At 39.0% G+C, this 14,221-nt stretch overlaps 1 protein-coding gene across 3 annotated transcripts in view; it reads left to right on the forward strand.

Moving 5' to 3' along the window:
- Positions 1-14,221, forward strand: part of LOC126188924 (uncharacterized) — a 35,198-nt gene that overhangs the window by 2,753 nt on the left and 18,224 nt on the right. For 2 of the 3 annotated variants that reach the window (XM_049930640.1, XM_049930639.1), the window contains exons 2-3: positions 7,913-8,162; positions 8,250-8,447. In XM_049930640.1, coding sequence (XP_049786597.1) covers positions 8,093-8,162; positions 8,250-8,447 — 268 coding nt within the window. In that variant the 5' untranslated portion in view covers positions 7,913-8,092. Of the gene's footprint in view, positions 1-7,912; positions 8,163-8,249; positions 8,448-14,221 lie in introns of those variants that run through there. The other variant, XM_049930641.1, reaches the window with a different exon arrangement.

The following is a 14,221-nucleotide window of genomic DNA, read 5'->3' on the forward strand; positions in this document are numbered from 1 at the left end:
AGGTGATGCTGAGGGAATTAGATTAGGAAATAAGACACTTAGAGTAGCAGATGAGTTTTGTTATTTGGGCAATGAAATGACGGATGATAGCTAAAGTAGAGAGGCTATAAAATGCAGACTGTCAATGCCAAGAGAAATGTTTCTGGAGAAGAGAGATTTGTTAACATTGAATACAGACTTAAGTTTTCTTTGAAAGTATTTGTATGGAGAATAGTCACATATGGAAGTGAAAAATGGGTGAGGAACGGTTTAGACAAGAACAGAATAGAAGCTTTTGGAATGTGGTGCTATAGAAGAATGTTGAAGATTAGCTAGATAGATCACATAACTAAAGAGGAGGTACTGAATAGAATTGGGAGAAAAGAAATTTGTGGCACAATCTGACTAGAAGAAGGGATTGGTTGATAGAACATATTCTAAGGCATCAAGGGATCACCAGTTTAGTGTTGGAGGGAAGTAAGAGGGCAGAAGGGGGGGGGGGGATAAAAATTGTTGAGGGAGACCAAGAGATGAATACAGTAAGTAGATTCAGAAGGATGTAATTTGCAGTAATTATTTGGAGCTGAAGATGGTTGCACAGGATAGAGCAGCGCGGAGAGCTGCGTCAAGCCATTCTTCAGACTGATGACCTCAACACACAAAACCCAGTGTTAGCGATGATTAAATTATGCTCTGTGCAAAATTCGACCTGGTGGCTTCCTCTTTCATTCCATTCCTGCAGTCCATATTCACATATTATTTTTCCTTTCCCATTTCCCTGCTATTGATTTCCAGTTCCCAGTCACAGTTAAATTTTCACATCTCTTAACTGTTGTTGTTGTGGTCTTCAGTCCTGAGACTGGTTTGATGCAGCTCTCCATGCTACTCTATCCTGTGCAAGCTTCTTCATCTCCCAGTACCTACTGCAACCTACATCCTTCTGAATCTGCTTAGTGTATTCATCTCTTGGTCTCCCCCTACAACTTTTACCCTCCACGCTGCCCCCCAATACTAAATTGGTGATCCCTTGATGCCTCAGAACATGTCCTACCAACCGATCCCTTCTTCTAGTCAAGTTGTGCCACAAACTCCTCTTCTCCCCATTCCTATTCAATACTTCCTCATTAGTTATGTGATCTACCCATCTAATCTTCAGCATTCTTCTGTAGCACCACATTTCGAAAACTTCTATTCTCTTCTTGTCCAAACTATTTACCGTCCATGTTTCACTTCCATACATGGCTACACTCCCTACAAATACTTTCAGAAATGACTTCCTGACACTTACATCTATACTCGATGTTAACAAATTTCTCTTCTTCAGAAACTCTTTCCTTGCCATTGCCAGTCTACATTTTATATCCTCTCTGCTTCGACCATCATCAGTTACTTTGCTCCCCAAATAGCAAAACTCCTTTACTACTTTAAGTGTCTCATTTCCTAATCTAATACCCTCAACATCACCCGACTTAATTCGACTACATTCCATTATTCTCGTTTTGCTTTTGTTGATGTTCATCTTATATCCTCCCTTCAAGACACCATCCATTCCGTTCAACTGCTCTTCCAAGTCCTTTGCTGTCTCTGACAGAATTACAATGTCATTGGCGAGCCTCAAAGTTTTTATTTCTTCTCCATGGACTTTACTACCTACTCCGAATTTTTCTTTTGTTTCCTTTACTGCTTGCTCAATATACAGATTGAATAACATCGGGGAGAGGCTACAACCCTGTCTCACTCCCTTCCCAACCACTGCTTCCCTTTCATGTTCCTCGACTCGTATAACTGCCATCTGGTTTCTGTACAAATTGTAAATAGCCTTTCGCTCCCTGTATTTTACCCCTGCCACCTTTAGAATTTGAAAGAGAGTATTCCAGTCAACATTGTCAAAAGCTTTCTCTAAATCTACAAATGCTAGAAACGTAGGTGTGCCTTTCCTTAATCTTTCTTCTAAGATAAGTCGTAAGGTCAGTATTGCCTCATGTGTTCCAGTATTTCTACGGAATCCAAACTAATCTTCCCTGAGGTCGGCTTCTACCAGTTTTCCCATTCGCCTGTAAAGAATTCGTGTTAGTATTTTGCAGCTGTGGCTTATTAAACTGATAGTTCGGTAATTTTCACATCTGTCAACACCTGCTTTCTTTGGGATTGGAATTATTATATTCTTCTTGAAGTCTGAGGGTATTTCGCCTGTTTCATACATCTTGCTCACCAGATGGTAGAGTTTTGTCAGGACTGGCTCTCCGAAGGCCGACAGTAGTTCCAATGGAATGTTGTCTACTCCGGGGGCCTTGTTTCGACTCAGGTCTTTCAGTGCTCTGTCAAACTCTTCACGCAGTATAATATCTCCCATTTCATCTTCATCTACATCCTCTTCCATTTCTATAATATTGTCCTCAAGGACATCTTCCTTGTATAGACCCTCTATATACTCCTTCCACCTTTCTGCTTTCCCTTCTTTGCTTAGAACTGGGTTTCCATCTGAGCACTTGATGTTCATACAAGTGGTTCTCTTATCTCCAAAGGTCTCTTTAATTTTCCTGTAGGCAGTATCTATTTTACCCCTAATGAGATAAGCCTCTACATCCTTACATTTGTCCTCTAGCCATGCCTGCTTAGCCATTTTGCACTTCCTGTCGATCTCATTTTTGAGACATTTGTATTCCTTTTTGCCTGCTTCATTTACTGCATTTTTATATTTTCTCCTTTCATCAATTAAATTCAATATTTCTTCTGTTACCCAAGAATTTCTACTAGCCCTCGTCTATTTACCTACTTGATCCTCTGCTGCCTTCACTACTTCATCCCTCAAAGCTACCCATTCTTCTTCTTCTGTATTTCTTTCCCCCATTCCTGTCAATTGTTCCCTTATGCTCTCCCTGAAACTCTGTACAACCTCTGGTTCTTTCAGTTTATCCAGGTCCCATCTCCTTAAATTCCCACCTTTTTGCAGTTTCTTCAGTTTTAATCTACAGGTTATAACCAATAGATTGTGGTCAGAGTCCACATCTGCCCCTGGAAATGTCTTACAATTTAAAACCTGGTTCCTAAATCTCTGTCTTACCATTATATAATCTATCTGATACCTTTTAGTATCTCCAGGGTTCTTCCATGTATACAACCTTCTATCATGATTCTTAAACCAAGTGTTAGCCATGATTAAGTTGTGCTCTGTGCAAAATTCTACCAGGCGGCTTCCTCTTTCATTTCTTAGCCCCAATCCATATTCACCTACTACGTTTCCTTCTCTCCCTTTTCCTACACTCGAATTCCAGTCACCCATGACTATTAAATTTTCATCTCCCTTCACTATCTGAATAATTTCTTTTATTTCATCATAAATTTCTTCAATTTCTTCGTCATCTGCAGAGCTAGTTGGCATATAAACTTGTTGTACTACTGTAGTAGGTGTGGGCTTCGTATCTATCTTGGCCACAATAATGTGTTCACTATGCTGTTTGTAGTAGCTTACCCGCATTCCTATTTTCCTATTCATTATTAAACCTACTCCTGCAATTCCCCTAATTTGACTTTGTGTTTATAACCCTGTAGTCACCTGACCAAAAGTCTTGTTCCTCCTGCCACCGAACTTCACTAATTCCCACTATATCTAACTTTAACCTATCCATTTCCCTTTTTAAATTTTCTAACCTACCTGCCCGATTAAGGGATCTGACATTCCACGCTCCAATCCGTAGAACGCCAGTTTTCTTTCTCCTGATAATGGCATCCTCTTGAGTAGTCCTCGCCCGGAGATCCGAATGGGGGACTATTTTACCTCCGGAATATTTTACCCAAGAGGACACCATCATAATTTAATCATACAGTAAAGCTGCATGTCCTCGGGAAAAATTACGGCCGTAGTTTCCCCTTGCTTTCAGCCGTTCGCAGTACCAGCACAGCAAGGCCGTTTTGGTTATTGTTACAAGGCCATATCAGTCAATCATCCAGACTGTTGCCCTTGCAACTACTGAAAAGGCTGCTGCCCCTCTTCAGGAACCACACGTTTGTTTGGCCTCTCAGCAGATACCCCTCCGTTGTGGTTGTACCTACGGTACGGCTATCTGTATCGCTGAGGCACGCAAGCCTCCTCACCAACGGCAAGGTCCATGGTTCATGGACTATCTGAATAAATTCTTTTATCTCATCATACGTTTCTTCAGAGCCTTTGTCTTCTGCAGAGCTAGCTAGGATATAAACTTGTATTACTTTGATGGGCATGTCCATAGTGTCTATCTTAGCAATGATAATATGTTCACTACGCTATTCATAGTAGCTTACCCGCTTTCCCATTTTCTGATTCATTGCTAAACATGCTCCTGCATAGCCTCTGTGTGATTTTGTATTTATAACCATGAATTCACCTGACCAGAAGTCCTGTTCCTCTTGCTACTGAACTTCACTGATCTAACCTCTCCTTTTCCCTTTTAAAATTTTCTAACCTACCTACCCGATTAAGGAATCTAATATTCTATGCTAACCCATAAAATGGCAGTGTTGTTTCTTCTGATGATGACATCCTCCCAAGTAGTCGCTGACTGGAGATCTGAATGGAGAACTATTTTACCTCCAGAATATTTTACCCAAGACGATAAAGATGTGAAATGGATATAAACCTCCAACTGCTCCCCATCCATCTACTGAATGATGGATGAAGCTGCTGATATATTTCTCTTTAAGAATATGTTGACCAGATCATATGCTGTCTACTGACACCTATCAGAAGAGAGAGAGAAAGAAACAACTGAAATCTTTGTAGAAAAGAGTTAACTTATGAGCTCGAAATATCAGAATGCTAACTGTATGTGATCAAAGCCGATGTTGGAAAACTGGATCAGCATGGAACATTTGCCATCAAGAAGATTTTGTAGGTGTACCATGAGACCAGTTCCCAGTCAGAATTGAATTTTCACATCTCTTAACTATCTGAATAAACTCTTTTATCTCATCATACATTTCTTCAGTCTCTTCGTCATCTGCAGAGCTAGTTAGCATTTTCTTGCAATTAGAGACCATATTAGCAACAACCATTGTCCCTCAGACAAGGAACGTGTCCCACAAAACCAGGGTACTCCGGATAAAACTACTGAATATTGTGGACAATATGTCACATGCAGTGCCTGAGGAGAGCTATGGAAGCACGGAATCAATTGAACTAACCCATACTCTGAAAAATGCTGCTGAAGATGAACTGGAGTGAAGAATTTTGAGATTCTCTTGAAACACAGAAAACAGTGCAGATACCATCCAGCTAAGTATATGAAAATCTCATATTTCCATCTAGATGCCAGTTTTTCTAAAGAATTGGTCTATTCTATAAGTGTACTCAGGAGACCTAGCACACACACACATTGTCGTGCAATTATATACCATATTGGCAACAACCATTGTCCCCCAGGCAAGGAATGTGTCCCATGAAACCAGGATACTCAGGATAAAACCTATGAAATGCAAATAAATACTGATTTTTATGTAACATGATTTTACTATACAGAAACGGTTAATAGCAGGATTAGGTTCTGGTACAGTGTTTGCACTCGAGTCAGTAGTAGGATGCACATACATCCTGGCAGGCAGCTGAATTTTTGTATGTCGTCCAACTCCCAGCAAACTAAACTTGTGAAAGATGTAAATGTCCTTCATTATTTTAATCATTACTGAAGCTGCACATTGTGTATAGTCAGAGTTACAGGGTTGTTTACCTATTGATGGATTATCTTGGACAACAATTCAGTTCGTGTATGCTTACTATAGGCACAGTGCAGTCCAGTATTTGTGCATTCAAATGATCATATAATTGTTGAATATTGTTTTGAGATTTTGAGGGAAAATGACTTTTTTTCCTACATATGTTGTTTTGAATGGTGAAAGGATGTTGCTGGTAACGGAGACTGGAACAAGTGCTGTGCTGTCATTGCTCACATATAGTCCTACTTAATGCTATACAGTTTTGGTGATCATGCTCCCCATGTGAATGGACAGACATCTTAAGCATGTCATGTAACAAGAGATGCGTGTTTATAGGCATTGCCCTGCTAGAAGAGTACATCCTTGTAGCTGTAAGAATAATAACAGAGGTGACTGGATGTTCAGCACTCTTTCAAAAAACATATCACCTGTAATCACCTCAGGCTTGGCTTCTCACATCATGGTGCTGAACTTTGTCCTAAATATCAGTGCTAGATACAGTCCAGTAGTTGCCCTGCTCCTGAGCAGTGCCATATTTATAAATTACTGTCACTGAATCCAAGGCAGAATCTACTACCCTATTCAATTATTATAAACAAAACTTGGTAACAGTCATCCCCTGAGTAGCTTTTTTTGCTATAGTTTTGGAAGTAGATTACATGCTGAAGAAGTAAGCCTGCAGATCAGCTTCCAGCAAATGATTCCTGCTATCCCTGGCTGACACCTTGAGTAAAAAACATTGGTGCTAATTTGTTCCTAAAGGAAAATGCACGTCTGAAAACTATAAAACTGCAGAAAGACAAAAGAGCTGTCAGTACGTACCTTAAGGAGCTGATCTAAATATTTAAAAGTAAAAACAGTAAATCCCAGCTTTCTGAACTATTAGTTCCATCCTCAGGGATGAAAGTGGGATAAGATGTGGAAGATTAGAATTGATTGGCAGGTCACCCAGACCCCAGGATGAGAGGCACACGTCTGCTGTAAGGATGAGTCCCCTTGCAGTCAGCAGTGGCTGGTTATCTGGTGAGAGAATCCAGGAATAAATTTTAGCCACTGCTGTCCAGACTCAGGAAAACTAAAATGGGCATCATCTTTCAACTACAGTCATCTCCTGTCCAATCTAGCAGTTGCATCCTCTTTCGACTACAATCACCTCATGTCCAACTTATCGACCAGTTTTACAGGACTGGATGATCTCCTTCCTTAAATTCATTTTATTGCATTATTTATACTGAAGTCCTTGGAAATGACTTCAGTGTCAACTTGTGTCATAAAACTGTGGTGCATGACAGCTATAGAATTGTTTTTCTTCACTTCTGCACTTGTAGGTAACCAGTTGTTATTAGTTCTTCTACAGTAATGATTAATGACAAATACAGTTGTAAAAGTAATGACAGTTGGAGTAAATAGTGATTCTGGTGGTAGTTTCACCAACAGTAATAGTAAAAGTTGAGTATTATCACTGCAGAAACATTAAAATAATGTTTAGGTAGAAATAGGATAAATACGAAGAAAATATAGAATTTAGTGTTGGCAACTAAGTAAAACAATTGTTGAGATGAATAAATAAATTGGTATGGTGTCTCATTCAATGAAGAGAGTTGATAATAACCACCAGTTTTGGCCAAATGATGAAATGATAAACATAAATGACTCATCAAGATCCATTATTTATTAAATAGACATCATAAGAATTACAGCTATTCTCATGTTGTAATATTCATTGGCTTTGCCAACTCACAATCAAACTGTCACATTTAAAACCTAGACTTCAGGCTAGGTCACCACAACATACATTAAAATATTACACACAAACACAAAACAAATACTGTCAGTGTTCAGTTCTCTTTCTGTTCGCACTTGTGGTGTCATGTCACAGCATCATTACATCACACAACGAAGCCTCCGACTGGTATCAAGTATCTATAGCATCAGAAAATAATACTAAGCTGCATAAATACTAGTCATTCAGATATGTTATAGATATTACACGTCATCTACCATCTACTTATCACATGAAGACAAACTATTAGTATTAGATTAAGCAATGACAGGGAGAGGTGTCCCAAATTGTCACCGTATGCAACTTGGGTTATCGGTCAGTCAGGTCTTGTTATGCTGTCTACAGAGAAAATAATACTCATAATCCTCAACATCAAACATAATTTGTTGCCCGTGATTCATTACAATTCGAAAATATATAAAAAAAAATTGACTTATGAATGTTGGTATTTCTATGTTGCAGGAACGTACCTTCAGTTGATGATAATTCACACCGTACTTGGTTCGGGGAAATGTCAGTTTTTTCTCACTTATATACTTCCAACAATACAGTTTCCTCAATTTGTGAGAGGAACGTATTTCCATATTTATTAAGCATTTCCCCGTAATATAATTATTTGCATGGAAAACATTACTTTAAACAATGGAGGACACATTGAAAAGTAAACATCACAGTCGACGGAAAAGGAAATCTGAAAAGATGACAGTAAGAGGTAAGAATTAATAAACCTAAAGGCATGGAACTCTAGGCAAAAAAAAAAAAAAGAAAATCATCTTAGTGGTACATATTTTCTGAACAGGATCTATAAAGGAAGACACTACTGACAGAAGTGGTAGCTGTGTGCTTAATCAGAAATGTACATCTTCCCACATGAGGTCACCTGTATTAACTGAGAGCAGTTCTCCTGGGACTGAAGTACAAAATTGTTCTCAGTTTATTGAACATGAACCATCTGTCATCTGGGATTCACCAGAAGCTTCACCTAACAGTAGTCCTGGTATGTCACTAGCTTCTAAATTAGTATTGAGTGGGTACCTTTTCAACACCCACAGAAAGCAAAATCCCTTGATATACGAGGGCAGTTCAATAAGTAATGCAACACATTTTTTTTTTTTCTGAAACAGGGGTTGTTTTATTCAGCATTGAAATACACCAGGTTATTCCCCATCTTTTAGCTACACAACACTATTTTTCAACGTAATCTCCATTCAATGCTACGGCCTTATGCCACCTTGAAATGAGGGCCTGTATGCCTGCACGGTACCATTCCACTGGTCGATGTCGGAGCCAACGTCGTACTGCATCAATAACTTCTTCATCATCCGCGTAGTGCCTCCCACGGATTGCATCCTTCATTGGGCCAAACATATGGAAATCCGATGGTGCAAGATCGGGGCTGTAGGGTGCATGAGGAAGAACAGTCCACTGAATTTTTGTGAGCTCCTCTCGGGTGCGAAGACTTGTGTGAGGTCTTGCGTTGTCATGAAGAAGGAGAAGTTCATTCAGATTTTTGTGCCTACGAACACGCTGAAGTCGTTTCTTCAATTTCTGAAGAGTAGCACAATACACTTCAGAGTTGATCGTTTGACCATGGGGAAGGACATCAGCGTCCCAGAAGACTGTAACCATGACTTTACCGGCTGAGGGTATGGCTTTAAACTTTTTCTTGGGAGGGGAGTGGGTGTGGCGCCACTCCATTGATTGCCGTTTTGTTTCAGGTTCGAAGTGATGAACCCATGTTTCATCGCCTGTAACAATCTTTGACAAGAAATTGTCACCCTCAGCCACATGACGAGCAAGCAATTCCGCACAGATGGTTCTCCTTTGCTCTTTATGGTGTTCGGTTAGACAACGAGGGACCCAGTGGGAACAAACCTTTGAATATCCCAACTGGTGAACAATTGTGACAGCACTACCAACAGAGATGTCAAGTTGAGCACTGAGTTGTTTGATGGTGATCCGTCTATCATCTCGAACGAGTGTGTTCGCATGCTCCGCCATTGCAGGAGTTACAGCTGTGCACGGCCGGCCCACACGCGGGAGATCAGACAGTCTTGCTTGACCTTGCGGCGATAATGACACACACTTTGCCCAACGACTCACCGTGCTTTTGTCCACTGCCAGATCACCGTAGACATTCTGCAAGCACCTATGAATATCTGAGATGCCTTGGTTTTCCGCCAAAAGAAACTCGATCACTGCCCGTTGTTTGCAACGCACATCCGTTACAGACGCCATTTTAACAGCTCCGTACAGCGCTGCCACCTGTTGGAAGTCAATGAAACTATACGAGACGAAGCGGGAATGTTTGAAAATATTCCACAAGAAATTTCCGGTTTTTTCAACCAAAATTGGCCGAGAAAAAAAATGTGTTGCATTACTTATTGAACTGCCCTCGTATAAATAAAAATTTTAAGTAAGGGGAAAAACCTGGAATTTATAATTATGCTTTCCTAGAAGCAGTTCACAATTAAATCATCACAGTTTTTTTAATCTGAAATGTTGAATCTTTGCTACATATTGCAATTAAATAAATCTTGGGTTACACAAATATATTTCTCATTGACTTTCTCAATGTAAGATTGCTTTCATTTATGTTCAAAAATAAATTTTTGATGTTCTTACAATCAAGTAGAGATTTGATGATTGTAGTTTCAGTTTAAAATTGTTTTACTGTATATAATGTTTTATACCAACATGAAAACAGCTTAAAGTTTCAAATCTTTTTTATTAGATTAGATCTTTGTTGGTCCAGGTAATCATGTAGTAAACAAATGATACATTCTGATGTAGGATAAGTCAAAAAGCATAACAAAATATAACATTGCGTGAGTTACATTTACATTAATTGCAGTATTTTAATGTTAAATGTGCATTAACTTATAAGATACAGAGCATATATTGTACAAATAGAAAGAGAATAAACTTTAATTGTAGACTGGTATTAGTATCACAGTAACAGTTATGTGATAGAACATTAAGGTCAAACACAAATATTTAGTGTCCTTCCCGAAGAAACTCATGCAGGCTACAGAACCTGTTATGATTCAGATATGCCTTAGCAGCTGACTTGGCCTTTGACATGTCATTTACTAACTTAATTTCTGGGGGAAGCTTAGTATAAATAACTTTCCTGTAATTTAGGGTTCCTCGTTTGTTTAGACTGGCATTTCCTCTTTCTATATGGAAGTTCTTTTTTATCTAGTGTTATGGGAGTGAACATCTTTGTTAAAAAAAAGTTGAAGATTATCCATTGCACATTTTTTTCATGAAACAGTTATCTTGTGCACGTAGATGCATGGATGTGACAGAATTTCCAGGTTTAAAAGAGTGGTCTGCAGGTTTTGTTCTATTTTATACCTTCATTATTGTTATTCACTGAGATGACAAATGTCATGAAATACCTCGTAATATTGTGATATCATGTTTGACCACCTTTTGCCCGGCAAGTTGCTAACTTGACATGGCATGGACTCAAAGAGTTGTTGGAAGTCCCCTGCAGAAATATTGAGCCATGCTGTCCGAGCTGTCCATAATTCCATAAGTGTTGCCAGCACAAGATTTTGTGTACAGACTGACCTCTGCTATGCCCCATAAATGTTCATGTCAGGCAACCTGGATGGCCAAATCATTTGCTTGAATTGTGCAGAATGTTCTTCAATCCCATCATAAACAGTTGTGACCATGTGATAGTACATTGACTTTTGGGGTCATGGAGTCCATGAATGGCTGCAAAAGGTCTCCAGGTAACCAAACAAAACCATTTCCAGTCAATGATCTGTTTAATTGAACCAGACGACCCAGTTTATTCCTTGTCAACACATTGCACACCATTATGGAGCCACCACCAACTTGCACAGTGCCTTGTTGACAACTTGTGTGCGCAGCTTGATGGGGGCTGCACTATACTTGAACCCAACAATCTGCTATTACCAACTGAAATCGGGACTCGTCTGACCAGGCTACGGTTTTCCCGTCATCTAAGGTCCAACCAGTATGGTCACAGGCCCAGGAGAGGTGCTACAAGTGATGTCGTGCTGTGAGCAAAGGCACTCACATTGGTTGTCGGGTATCATAGCCCATTAAATGCCATATTTTGCCAGACTGTCTTAACAGATACATTCGTCGTACATCCCACATTGATTCCTGGGGTTATTTCACACAGTGTTGCTTTCCTGTTAGCACTGACAACTCTCTGCAAATGCTGCTGCTCTCAGTCATTAAGAGAAGGCCATTGGATACTTTGTTATCTGTGTTGAGATATAATGCATGAAATTTTGTATTCTCAGCACAGTCTTGACACTGTGGGTCTAGGAGTATTGAATTCCGTAACGATTTCCGAAACGGAATGTCCCATGTGTGTAGTTCCAACTACCATCCCATGTTCAAAATCTGTTAATTCCTGTCATGTTGCCATAATCACATTGGAACGGTTTCTGACATCATCTGAGTACAAATAACAGCTCTGCCAATGCACTGACCTCGTATACCTTCTGTACATGATACTACCGCTGCCTTTATATGTAAATGCATGTCGCTATCCCATGACTATTATAGCCTCATTGTAATCCTTTTTGTACCCTAAAGAGCTTTTGGCAGAGATAGGAGATATCCCAGAAAATAATTTCATATTCTACTTGTGAGTGTATTTAGCCAGTGTATACAGTTTTCAGACAATCTTCGTTGCAGCATCCTTCTGATATTCTCATCAAGTAGCATGCAGTGCTTGATTTCTTACACACCTTTTCAGTATGTGTCCACCATTTAAGATTATTTTGGAGCCATGAACCCAAGAACTTTATTTGTCTACAATATGAATGAATGTCCTTATAAGATATCTGAATATCAACAGGTTGCTCAGCTTTTGACACATTGTAGAATCTTAATTCCACTGTCTTATCTTCTTTTATTACCAACTTGTGATTGAACCAGTTTCCAGTATTTTTCAGTGAGTTTGTTGTAGACTTCTGAAGCATTTCCATTTCTTTCCCATTAACTAGCACACTAGTATCATCAGCAAACTTAATTGTGTTAACATAGAATTTGTCCAGTTCATTCACCTATAATACAAATAGGGCCTTGTGGCACTCCATATTTAATGGCTAGAGAGTTTGAATAATGTTGAATCAATTTGTTGAAACGTTGGTATTGCACAAGCACTTGCTTTCATCCGCTTTGGTATGATTTTGTCCAGTTGTTGGATGTTCTTCAATCCCCATGGTGTCAAGTTTAGTAAATAGTTTAGTGTAATGTTTGCTACCAAAAGCCTTAGTGTGATCTAGTTGTATTTCAATTACATTTTTGCCATTATCAGGTCTTTGAAGTAGTTCGCCTAAAGTTGAGAAATCACTATATCAGTTGATTAGCCCTTCCTGAAACCATGTTGTGCTTTGCCAGGAAATCTGCTACTCTTATTTGGGGAAAAAAAGTCCATGATTTTTGAGAATACAGGTAGTAGAACAATGGGCCTGTAGATGGCCATTTAATCTGTTTACCTATGATCGGCAAATCTCAGTTTGAAAGGAACTGTTACGAAGGTGAGCTTATGATTCAGCAGTGAGCTCTTCAAAATTTTTAATATGACTACCTGGTGTGCAACCTATTACAGTGGAGTGGCTCATTTGTAAAGTTCTGATAACTGAAAGGGCTTCTTTCTGGGTTGTCCGAGAGAGAGAGAGAGAGAGAGAGAGAGAGAGAGAGAGAGAGAGAGAGAGAGAGAAGTACCATTCACATTGGTATTTTCAGATGGTATTGGGCACTATTTAGCGCGAGGTTTGATTTCAGTGAGTAATTGCACACTTATATTGTTCGAAAATGTATTGAACACATTTGCTATTTCTTCAGTATCAGTGATTTTTTGGTCATTACAGTTAAATTTAATATTGGAGTTTTTGGAGTATTTAATATTGGAGTTTGCTGTTTCACTTTATTTCATACAGCTTTCATTTTGTTATTGGAATTATTTATGTAGCTGTCATTTGCCATTATTTTCACTTCTTTGACCACTTTTTAAGTACCGTAAACATGGGCTACTTTAACCCACTTTTGAACAATTTCATACAATTTACCCTTCAAACAAATAATTTTTTTTTCATATCAGCGTACACTCCGCTGCAGAGTGAAAATCTCATTCTGGAAACATCCCCCAGGCTGTGGCTAAGCCATGTCTCCACAGTATCCTTTCTTTCAGGAGTGCTAGTTCTGCAAGGTTCGCAGGAGAGTTTCTGTAAAGTTTGGAAGGTAGGAGACGAGATACTGGTAGAAGTAAAGCTGGGAGGGCCGGGCGTGAGTCATGCTTCGGTAGCTCAGATGGTAGAGCACTTGCCCGCGAAAGGCAAAGGTCCCGAGTTTGAGTCTCAGTCGGCGCACACAGGTTTAATCTGCCAGGAAGTTTCATATCAGCGCACACTCTGCTGCAAAGTGAAAATCTCATTCTGAAATCATTTTTTACTTAATTTAAGTTCTGGTAACCTTTTTGTACAACTATAACACCTTAATTTTAGATGCTGCACACTTTTTGGTCTAATATTTTTTTCTATTTTTTTAATTTTTTTTTAAACAAAGTAGTTTTTCAATAGAAAAACTGTGGTATAAAGGCAAGTGACAAAGAAGGAGGTGGGTATTTAAAAAAAAGTTATTTAATGGTTATAGTACTATATTACACTAAGTTAAAAATACATAGGTAAGTCAAAGTGTAAAAAAGAGTTTAAAAAAATGTTAAAGTTCTTTCAAAAAAGGAATTTTTATGTTTAAATGAAACCAACCTTAAGA

The sequence above is a fragment of the Schistocerca cancellata genome, chromosome 5 (genome assembly GCF_023864275.1).
Source record: "Schistocerca cancellata isolate TAMUIC-IGC-003103 chromosome 5, iqSchCanc2.1, whole genome shotgun sequence".
In the NCBI taxonomy this organism is placed as follows: domain Eukaryota; kingdom Metazoa; phylum Arthropoda; class Insecta; order Orthoptera; family Acrididae; genus Schistocerca; species Schistocerca cancellata.